This window comes from Amia ocellicauda, chromosome 21 (genome assembly GCF_036373705.1).
Source record: "Amia ocellicauda isolate fAmiCal2 chromosome 21, fAmiCal2.hap1, whole genome shotgun sequence".
Taxonomy (NCBI): domain Eukaryota; kingdom Metazoa; phylum Chordata; class Actinopteri; order Amiiformes; family Amiidae; genus Amia; species Amia ocellicauda.
The window spans coordinates 18,301,504-18,313,519 of record NC_089870.1 but is presented as its reverse complement, the minus strand read 5'-3'; the positions used below and the strand labels follow the sequence as shown (position 1 = coordinate 18,313,519).

The window sequence follows — 12,016 nt, the reverse complement described above, 5'->3', positions numbered from 1 at the left end:
CCGTTTAATATAGAGGTAGAAAGGTTAAAGGTTAAAGTGTAAAGGTGGACTCAGGATGGCCAAGATGGCCGCTTCCATCGTAGAGCATGGGGAAGATGCCTTTAGAAAGTTATTTAAATTTTATAAACGAAGGAACCCTCCACCCGATTTGAGTGATGTCATAGACTTTTCCAAAGGTGTTATAAATGGAAAAGTGAGTTTTAACGATGTGTTTTTCTACTTTAGTGTCTTTTTTTTCTTTTCAGTTGCGTTATATTGTGTGAATACCTTATTATTGGTTTTGTAAGCATTTGTTCATTTGATCAATCTTAAAATGTCATCAAATCCAGCAATACCAATGAATTATTAACTTGTAATGAACTGAAAGGACCGTTTAAAATAACAATCATGATAATAACAAATAAAATGCACATTACAGTATCTGGAGGTGGACTTTGCATGTCAGTATGTCTGCATGTATTATTGAATACGTAATATTTATGGTGGTCATTCTAACCTACATACTGTTTGTTAGTCAAAGTAGTAGAGTAGATTAGTAGTAGCATGCATCAATGGTGATAGTATTTCATTGTGTAGAGGTTGTAACAGGTTTAGCTAGTGTAGCTTAGTAGTCATAGTAGTGTAGATTAAGCCCTTATGTTTCACGTACTTTTTGCTAGATAGTAAATTGGGACAGTGGGAATCATCTGAAATAAAATAAAAGTATATGAGCTTTATGGCAGTGTATTATTAGACATGAGACAGAGCACTTTGGATTTAGAAAGCTGTACTTCTCCATCACATCAGTCGTATACTAAAACATGCTGGTATTAATCTACCATTTACAGAAAATGGGAATGACTTAATGTTTGTTTGTTCTCTTTAGCATTACCTTTTCCACCAGATGTGCAAAATAGGGCACCTGGTGTTCTACTCCAGTGCCATCTCAGATTCGGTGCCATCCTTCCTCCTGGTTTCGGGCCGTGCTGTCCCTCAAAACGGGGGGCAGGAATGTGAAAATTGGATGTATTCCCTTTAGCTGTTTAGATAGGAGCTCTGGAGCTGTAGACCATTAGAGGACCCTGTGCAGAAGCCAGCTGAGATACATATCAGTCCTCACTGGCATTGTGCGGTAACTGCCCTGCAGGTCTTTGGAAACAAGTCTCCGAATGGCTTCTGAAAACAGCTCTCAGTCGTGTGCATTCTGCATGTAGTGCAATAGATTGAATAGATCGTTACAGTCCTTTTGTCATACATTTTATGCTTGTGGCTTTCATGAAGTATTAAGCTATGGACCACATTTTATGAAGTCAAGCTAGCCGTTTCATAATCACGTATGCAACTAATCGCTTGTTACTTTTTTAAACTCTCTTATTCACATAATGTGTACTATACCATTCAGTTGTACTATTTCTCACAAATCTATCATTTATGTGGTAGCATTGTTTGATTTGAATGGCTATATTGTGGTATCATTATTGAATTACATATCTTTACATTCGTTCAGGGTCATTTAGCAATAGTATTGGATGGATTGTCACATTTTCTACATCACAGATAATATAAGAATTAAAGAATGACAAAGCTGCAGTGTTAAGAAGACTTCATGAATGACCATGTAGCCTAATAGTTATGTTAGATTTGTGTAAGATGTAATATATGTTATGAATCCATAGTTTCTTTTCATTGTGCTGCTCCTTGTCATTTCTTGCTTCTGCAGAATATTTGGGACCTGAAATATTCTGTATGAAGACTTTGCACTGATCTCTGCATATTACCAGGAATGCTCTGAGAGGAAATGGGATTGTGTGTGGGCACAAAAGTATATGTCATTGAGGGGAGCTTTTTTCTGCTGTACAAATTGATGTTGCCTTGGGGCAGCTGCCTTTTACCTTTGGTGAAAATAGTTTTGAATGAAGGTTATGATAAACTTGCTTACCAGCTACAAGTTTGAAAACAAAGGTGTTAATTTCTAGCAATACGGCAGTCATTTGTGTGCCTTGCTTAACTTAACTAGTGAATACCTGTTAGATAAGTTAGTAAGCCTCTGTGAACATGGATCTTCTAGTATTCCATTGAGTCAGTTAATCTGATAATGGAAATAAATGGTTTTATAATTAACAAGAATTAGAAATGAAAAATCTATGGTTTCTTCTTGATATACCATAGCCTTGGAGGTTCATTGTGATTTCAGTGGCTCCATCTTTATATACAAACTCCTATTTCCCTCAATAACACAACTTTCAGAAAATAAAGGTAAAAACATTCTACCTAAGCCTGGAATGGTATTTTAAATGTGAAGATGTCTGTGTGCGTCAGAGTGTAACAGTGTGCTGTTGAGTTGCTCTGCTCAAACGAGTTCAGATGTTCTACAGAGTTGACTTCTCTTTCTGATGTGGGGCTCTGTGCTGCTTTTGATTAACCGTTGTTTAAAACCAGTCAGTTGAAAATACTTGTTGAGGCATTATTATGGTACCAAATTATGAAAGTAATTCTGTTTAATCAAGTTTTTAGTGTTTGAAAAATTGCTGTCACGCATGGCTAAGACAGAATTGTATGTGGCAATCAAACAAGAAATTATGAAATGGGGAAGTTTCATTCCGAAGAGATGCTTTAACGTGGGTTTGCAATTCTAAGATTTATTTTTTATTTAGTTTTTTACAATTCATTACAATTCCTGTATTAATGCAGACCTATAATTTAATGGATATGCACTGCAATGATATACAGCATTAGTGCAGTGTATTAAAAAAGCTTAGTTATGTAATCTAATAAGTAAAGTGTATGAAAATTAGAAATCCCAAATGTAACCAGCTTGATACAATTATTCTGACCAATGAAAAAGTTAATATTAAAATATAAACAGGCCATTTATTTGATTGCAGTCTTTGTAGAAGCAAATGTTCTCTTTGCAAACACAGCTTTCATTTATTTTACTTTGGCATGAGTTTGATTTGGGCACCTTACTGCTTTACTGATGACACATTTTAATGTTCTTGTATGTTCTGACATGATGGGTGTTTGAATCAGGAGTATTCTGATTAGCAATGCTAATTCGCTTTTCAGTGACAACACCTTTGCAAACCTTGTCTTTCCTTCCAGGTGTTCTGCAGGGAGCTGAACACGGGATCCGTGAGTGAAGCAGCTGCTCGCCGGGCTGGACTCCATCCGGTCGAGGACTGGAAGGCTTTTGGTTTGCATGGCTATCCAGGTATTTTATGGATGACACGAGCCGTCTGATTTAAACGTTTTTGTCCTCTTAATGCGTTACAGTACCTCTGACTCAGTTATGTTGCATTTGTTTTCCAATCTCACTTATATTTTATAAGGGAAAATAGGTATATGGCTTATTAAGAGTATAATTATGTAGGATGTTTCTTAGTAATGGAAAATGACCTGCTATTAATTTAGCTTAGAATTTGAAGAATTTACATCTGTGAAAAAGTTGCTAATCACTTCAGAGAAAAACATCTTTCCACCTCTAGAACGATATGATTGTGTACGTCACTTTAAAAGGGGATTTTTGTTTTGGACGAAGGAGTTGGACAAAAGTTATTAATAGTAAAGGGAAAAATTAATCAATATCAACTTCTAGTACAAGACACACATCCTTCAACATGAAGTCAACAGAGTTATTGTAATATGTAATGCTGATTATAACCATTCCAATTAAGTTTTCTTTCTCTTTAACAGGGTTTATTTTCATCTCAAACCCATTTCTGTCTGGCTCTCAGCAGTACTGGGTAAAGCAGTGTCTGAAAGTTTATCCACGCAAACCTAACATCTGCAACTTAGACTTGCACATGTCTGCGGAAGAAACGCAGAACATCTGGGAGAAGAGTACGGCGCAAATTAGGTAAACTACGCAGAATCCTACGTACATACGGTATATCAAATTCAGACTTGTGTGTGTGTGTAAATATCTTTGATTTTGATTAATCCTTAGTGTTTGGAGATCTGATAAAATAACTTGCATGCTGTGAAGTAAAATAGCAGATCTGTGTAACTGATAAGGGATTAGATGCTGCCTGCCAATTTGTGTACTATTAAAAAAATTGAAAATTATTTTAATTGCAAGTAATGGTTATTTAAGAAATCTTGAAGTTCAATATGCATGTTAAAGTGAAGAATACCTTGGAGTAAACTTTTGCTGAGTTATATTAAACAATTTACAAATATGTCCCTCTTTACCTGGTGACCTTTAGCACGGTGATGAAAATCTCAAAACGACGGTCTTGTGTACCGCTTCTCAATTTCAACAGGATTCAGAAAGATTATTACACTGTAACTGATTACTTGTGTGCTGCTGTTCACCGTAGGAAGGATTTTTAAAGGTCAGAGATTTGGAGTTTTGTGTCCTTTTTATCTTTTGCCTGACTTAAATGCCTCTTTAATTTTTATAGTCAAAAACGTTCTGGGAAAAGAGAACCTAAAACTCTTTTGGAGAAGTTACGCTGGGTGACTCTGGGCTATCACTACAACTGGGAAACCAAGGTATCGGAGAGTTGCTTGTTTTGTTCACATACCAAATAAAGTAGAAGTTAATTGTGGTTTATAGTTGCCCCCCTCTTTGCAGTCTTTGTCAGGAACAGTGTTCCCTGTTTTCTGAGCGATGGGTTGTGTGGTACAGTGAGACCACCAGTTGAATCAAACAGAAAGTCCCTCTGGAATTTAAAATGTTTGTTCTGGACAACTATTTAAGATGTTTATGCATTATGATTTTCATTTTGTTTGTTTTAGAATTTGGGTATGGAAATAAGAGGGTATCTGATTCCTCTTGATTTGGCCAGTGGTCTTGCCAGTCTAGTAGCAGATTTTGGTAGATCTGACCAAATTCACTTTTTCCACCACAATAAATGGCGAGGCAAGTTTTCACCAAGTATGGGCTCCCAATCATGAATTGCGTCACCTGATCTGTGTAGTTGGCCACAAGAATAATACCATGGTTTTCATGTCCATTCTAGAAAATGTGAATCTATGGATATCATAAAAGCATGTATGATAGAAGCAGCACTTTTTTTGTTTTGGTTGCATTTACTTCCAAGGTCTCATAATTCGTACAAAATAAAATCTAAAAGATGAAGCAAAGCAGCAACTTGTTCTTATGCATCTCAGCAGGGATTTGTATTTTCTGATGTTCATTGACTCTTCACAGGGAATACATTCCAAGTCTTTTTATATTATTATTGTTTGCTCCATTCGGGACAGTTCATCTCTAATTGTACAGGCATGAAGCCTGTCTAGTTTATATGCTAATTGCAGTAACACTGTTCAGTCTTATTCCATATTAAATCAGTCAGGAATTGCATGCTGAATTCATTAGCTTTGATCTCTATTTGACATTGCAAAATGTCTAACAACAATCTGTGAATTTTAACAGGAGTTTCCCTTAATCCATGCAGAGGAGTCTAGGTACGGGCTCCATTAAGACCAAATGCATTATGCATTCATTGAACTGTTTATACAAGCAGTCTGAATGATTATTTACTGATTACTTATATATGCCAGAATGCTAATACTGGAACAATAACACAAAGAGATTTAAATAAAAAAATGAAAATGGTCACAGAATAATATATACAAATCTATGCTCATGTAATCTGATAATTTGGTTCCATTGTGGCCCAAATGATTTAATTTATTAAGTGGCTTGGTCATTTTACGACCACAAGTTTGCCTTGTATTCTGGCTGTAGGATATCAGTCTTCTGCATATAGCACACTACTAACCATGACTGTGGATTTATTTCTCCTTTTCAACAGGCCGGCATTAAAAAAAGATCCACACAATGTCACTTTCAATATAATTGATAGTTTAATTAAGAATGTATGTCTCTCTCTTTTTCTAACCCCAGCAGCTTGTGAATTTCGCTGCTGAAGCAAAATGTAAAGTTCCTGAGCGGCTGCAGATGTAGGTGTTTTCTGGTGACATATTCCAGTCGAGACACTTCAGCAAATCTGAAAATGTCACGAAAACCTTCTGAATCAGTGTGATTTCTTGGGCTTTGCCTTTTAAAGTTATAATACAGAGGTATATTTTCTTGTTACTTAAGGGAATGTTTTGGTAGAAAAGCTTTGCAAACACCGGGCCCTGGAGCGCTCTGTCTTTAGGACACACAGCTGGGAAAAGAGGTTGACGACTGATAGAAATGGAAATGTGCCCAGTTCGATTCCCCAAACCCTTTTTTACAGGAAAAGGTTACAGTGACAGTGCCTAGTATTTGCCCGTCAGTCTACTTCTGTGAAGGTGTTCATTTATTCTGCCTAATGTTGTTTCTGGTCATCTAGCTTCACAGTGTAAAGCTCCCTTTCCTGTTTCAGACCTACTCCGCAGATCAGCACACCCCGTTCCCCTCCGAGCTCCATACCGTGGCGCAACACGTGGCGTCGGCCTGCAGCTTCCCGGACTTCACCGCGGAGGCTGGCATCTTGAATTACTATCACTTTGATTCGTCGCTCGGGATACATGTCGACGAGTCGGAGCTCGATCACACGCAGCCCCTGCTGTCGTTCAGGTACGACTTCAAAAATAATACCGTGGAGAGTAAAGGGAACCAGACGTTTAAAAACATGGTCAACACTGCCTGGACATTATTGTTTTCTGATCATAACTAATTTGTTCAGAATTGATCCAGAGTAAAGATTGTTTTCTCAGAGAGCCTTTTCCTATAAGTACATTTGTCTGCTTAATGACAGAAATATCGGAAAATTGTATTTATGCCCGTGAAATTGCTACATTCGCCATTTAAAATGCAACTCGCGCAGATCACGAAAGTGTTGTATTTTCCCGTTACAGTATTTCCAGACATTCAAGGTGTCATTTCTACCATTCTGTGGTTCGTGTCCTTGCATAGTTGTATGCTGATTAGTAAAAGAGAAAGTTCATGGTCTTCTCCCATGCAGAGTGAGTTTGGCCTGAAAGTGTGAGCAGCACAGACAAAGCTGTAGTGAATCTCTGGATGTTAGCACAGTCATATTGCCTGACTTAATATCAATGTATTTTTGTTTTTTGATATCCTGCTGATCAGCTGAATAAAATCTGTTCTCTTATTTTTCCTTCATTTTTTCTCTCTAAACTTCGATAGTTTTGGCCAGTCCGCCATTTTCCTCCTCGGCGGGCTGCGGAGAGAAGACCCCGCTACAGCCATGTTCATGCACAGCGGAGACATCATGGTCATGTCTGGGCCGAGCAGACTCCTCTATCACGCCGTGCCTAAAATCGTGATCAATCCTGGCGCCGATTTGGTGCCGCAGTGTCTCCTCCAGCGCAGCGACGTCCCGGAGGACTCGGTCGTACGGCGCGTGTCGGAACAGGACTGGGACGTGTGCACCAAGTACATCCAGACCTCTCGGATCAATGTGACAGTCAGGCAGGTCCTTGGGAAGGGGGGTGGCTTTTCCGGTGGGTTCGGCTGACCGGAGCACCGCGCCGTCGCTCAACGATGCATATCACGAGAGCAGCTCAGAGGGGGAAGGAGGCGTCGATGAAAAAAGGATGAGGAGTAGCTCGGGGGACTCGTAATGGGAACTCGGCTGCTCTTTTTATACAAAGATGTATATAAAACAGATATGGACTCTGCTTATGAATTCAGCACCTAAGCATATTGGGCAGATGCATCGTTTATGGTACTGTTTATTTCCCATCGATTCTTAGGCGAAAAAGAAAGATGTAATAATATATATGTTAAAAAATTGTGTAGTAGTAGTATTGAATTTCATTACTATGATGCTTAGCACTTTGTGTGTGCATTTCAACATGCTGTAGGTTGTGATACAGGGATTATATAAGGTTGCCACTTATGTTTTAAATAACTGTGACACAATCAATAAAAGTCGAATGATCCCACATAACAAATGTTTTTAGCATCGTCATATTTAAGTCTGTCTTATTGGATAGATGTTGCCAACAAATCTACCAATTTAATGTTACTGTAAGGTCTCTGGTATTAAATAAAATTAGATATAGGCAGAATATTAACCCTAACCTCATTATTGGCCTATTCAACCTAGCCAATAACTTTAAAATGTTTCAATTGTTTGCAAACAGCTATGTTTTTAAATCTCCCTCCACCATCACCACACGTGGAGGTTGGAAGCCGCCTTGATTTGCATAATGATCAAATGGCTGTTAAGCTAATTTCCTTCCAATTCTCCCAGTGGTTTTATTCTGTTGCTTGGGATAAATTGGTCGTCCCCTGGGGTTTATCCAACTCGCTGAATACCATCCCCTGCCCCCCACCCCATGCATTTACTCTGAATTAAAGATCTTATCTGATTTCTTTTTTTGCAAAGTCATTGTGGATTTAATGTCTTGTTCCTGCAGAGTGCTCTGGGAGTTTCGGGGACACTGACTTCATCTTTAGGGGAAGGCTAGAGAGATTTGGACAGTTTGGTAGCCTAGACTGGATGTAGTAAACCCAGTTAAAATGCATCCATACTCATTCTGAAAGCCAAGCTAGATTAGTCTTCATTACTATTGTGAAATAATTAGTGTGGCCTTCTTGTATGATGTCATTATGTACAGAATGGCAGTGTGGATTTGCCTACTAAGCATAATTTAGGCTGTATTAAACAATAGTGAATAGTAAACCTAAAAGTCATGAGTAAACCTTTTTCAAAGCCTTTGTTTTTCCACCCCTTTTAAAAGAAGAAAATGAAGTATTAATCTATCTACAAGTCCTCACTGAACCTTCTTGAACAGTTATTGTAACCCGTCATCATGCATTAAACAATACTTTAAATATAGGATTCATTCAAAGTAAATTAATTCCCCTCCAGTGGCAATTTTTACCATATTTCTTAGACAATAACCTGCATTGCAATTCTAAGGACAGTTTCCCCATTTTGAAATTTCCAGGAATATCAACCTAAAGTTAGGATTAAAAAAAAATAAAACAGTGTTGTAATGTGACTAATATTATGTAATGTGTTAATGGTCTGGAAGGAATACTATCGCCTCATGTAAGTGCTTAATTAAGTAGAAGATAATCTTCCTGACAGTATAAGGTCAAGCTGGAAGCAACAATGAATGTGCACAGGAGTGAGGAGCTAAAACCGTGTCAACAATTCGGCCGTAGAGGCTTCATTCTGTGAGAAACACCTCTGCAGCTTGAAAGACATCGACTGTTTCTGTAAGAAGGAAAAGTACATGTGATACATCTTAGTGCTAAAATCTGTCAATATGTTAATGTATTTGTACTATGAAATGCTATTTTATGACTAGTGTCATATTGTAACCGGTAGAGTACTGGTTTAAAAGCATTTGAAATGTCATATTAAAGCAAATGTATTATATAAGTGTATTTATGTTTGACTACAGCTTGAGGATACTTACTGATGTTGAGATCATTATTTTGAATGATAAGGAATTAAAAAAACTACGAATGAAAAATAGCGTGCCAGGGTACTGGTTATGAGAACTAGTGGACAAAGACAGATTACGGTTTAAACAGGATTCAATGTTGAAATAGGCTTGTATTGACATGGAACAGCCCATGTTTCACTATTCTGCCTCTAGTTTGAACCGGTACTGCCTGTATTGTTACTTTTTTACTGCTGACATTAACTAGAAATGACCTTTTCGTAAAGGCCACGATATATACAAACTCCTTATAATCTGTTCAATCGGTGTTAGACATTTCACACTCAGAAGTGTATGACTTTTGGAGGGTCAGGTTGACAGAGGCATCAGGACTGAACATATTAGTTGTGCTGAACATGTTTGTTTGATGGTGCGGTTGATCATGGGTAAAGCCACGACTGCCTGGTGGAAAACATGTCAGAAGGGACAGCCACGGCATAGACGGCATTGTAGATGATATTATAAGTTGACCTAATTAGGGCTGGTTAGCTCCTTCATTCTCAAGTCTTTTTTCAACATCTGTTATAGTTCCAGTGGAGAGGCTTGGATATGATTTTTCAAATAATATTGAGTGTTAATGGTCTGAAAATAACAGTTTAAAAAAAATCTGAAATGGAGGTTTGCATTCTGACTGTAAGCTCGGCACCTGCAAGCAGCAGAGAACTGGAGCCAGGTGCCAGAGAGAAAAATGACCTGTCCGCATGGGGTCGGGGGGACTATTACTGCCATAGCCAGTGGAATTGTAGGATTTCGGGAGAGCAAATTGCATAGGAAAGCATCATAAGTGGAAATACTTCAGACTGTGGGGGGAAAAAATACACTCACAAGTGCTTTTCAATTTATCACAGATGTTTTTGCCAGTTTCACAGCTTGATATCTGACTAAAAACATTTGTGCTTTTTTTTTGTGTGGCAGCTCCCGGCCGGCACTTTCTCCACATAATTGCATGTCGTCTTTTATGTTCGGGCCCTTGCTTTTACAAGTGCCTGTGCAATTGGTTTGAAATTGAATAAAATATATTTTACGAATCTCTGTGATATTTACCACGATCTCTTCTCAGATAAATAATGGCTAGCATTTCAATAATTCAACTGTTTGTGTACAGAAGCTTATGTTTTGTACCATTTGTGTAATTTTTTTCATTTACATACATTAATTCAGTATTGATGTACACATGTTTTAGTATTGAATATAATTGGTTATATATTATTTCAGTGTCCCCTGAAACCTAAAGTAAAGTTCAGCTGCTATATCTCTAAGACCAGAGACACCATGAATATTTAAACCTGTAAAAAGCATTTTCATTACCAGCCAAACTGTATATTTTAAAAAGTCAGCTAAAAGTATATATTCGGCAATATTGCTGGATTTAAGTACGTTTTTAATAAATGTATTATTTAGAACATGAATGTAGTGAGCACCTTAGTTTGGGCTAACTTGGCAGGTGAAATTAGGTATCTGAGGTTGTTTTCTAGAACTCCTAGAGACACACAATAATGCCAATCTTATACCTACAGTGAGTCAGGTCAGCTAATAGGGCATATTTTACTCCTATAGAACCTTAACTCGCATTCTTCTTATTTATTGTTATTTGATGTATTAATCAAGTTTAGAAAAAATCAAACATGAACTGCAGTGATAAACTATTTGGAAAGGTACAACTGGTACTGTAATGTACTTAAGAATACTGTCTAGTTTGTATGTGTGAAACAAACCACAACATATTTTCTTCTTGTGTTGGTTACAGAGTCCACCTTAGGACCCTAGAGACACAATTTGTCTAGCAGCCAAGTCAAATCAAACCAGAATAATGAGCCGTGTTGACAGGACTACCGCCAGGCATTTTCACAGCATCCTCTTGGAGCAGATCTTTGTGTAGAAACATACAGCTATCAATTATTTCACTTCCTTCTTGGATTGTTGAACTATGGACTCCATTGCACTATGGTGTGGTCCACCAAGGGTAAGTAAGAAGCCAGATTCCCTCCCAGTTTAGCTTTCTGCCTCGTGGGGCAAAACTGCACACACACCTGCCCTGCTCACTAAAGTGGAGTCTAGTGTTATTTTAATAAACAACATAAAAAGATGTCAATTGCATTTAAATATAATCTAGAGAATACACTAATTAGTTGAGTAAAATGTAGCCTATTTTGTAGGTCAAGTAAGCTCTTAACACATCTTTAAGACGTTCGTTCTCTAAAAATCAATATTAAAAGCACAACTGATAGCAGTCACATGGTATATATCTGATGACCAACCATATTGGTGATGTTATCTGTTGGTTGAGGGTTATGAAAACCTGTTGAACTGTTATTTCTCAGAGTTTAACAGAGAGAGACCAGATCGTGGAGAACAAAGTAACACCTTTTGTGGGCAATATCCAGACAATGTTCTTCACAGATGCTAACAAATAGTATTAATTAAATACTGTTCAGGTAAGAGGTATTTGTTCATAACTGGCTTATTTATGCTTTGGGTATTTGACATGTAAAGCTGTTTGAAGGTAGGATTTCCTTCAACATTCAAACAGTTAAGTGTGCCATTAAAATGTTGTTTGTGTAGTAGTTCAACACAGGGGGAAAGCTGAAGTTTTGTGTCTAAGCTGCAGCTAGTCCTCTGCTATATTAATGTAATTATAGAGAACTATTGTTCACAGCTGTCTTGGTTTATAAAGCAG

The 12,016-nt window shown here is 37.6% G+C and overlaps 1 protein-coding gene across 1 annotated transcript; it reads left to right on the top strand.

Moving 5' to 3' along the window:
• Nucleotides 1–28: 28 nt before the first annotated feature.
• On the top strand, nucleotides 29–8,269 carry alkbh1 (alkB homolog 1, histone H2A dioxygenase). Its single transcript, XM_066694800.1, is given in 7 exon segments — nucleotides 29–193; nucleotides 3,082–3,190; nucleotides 3,673–3,835; nucleotides 4,383–4,473; nucleotides 6,300–6,493; nucleotides 7,064–7,364; nucleotides 7,366–8,269. Coding segments are annotated over 7 exon segments (1,131 nt in total). The 5' UTR covers nucleotides 29–55; the 3' UTR covers nucleotides 7,501–8,269.
• The last annotated feature ends 3,747 nt before the right edge of the window (nucleotides 8,270–12,016 follow it).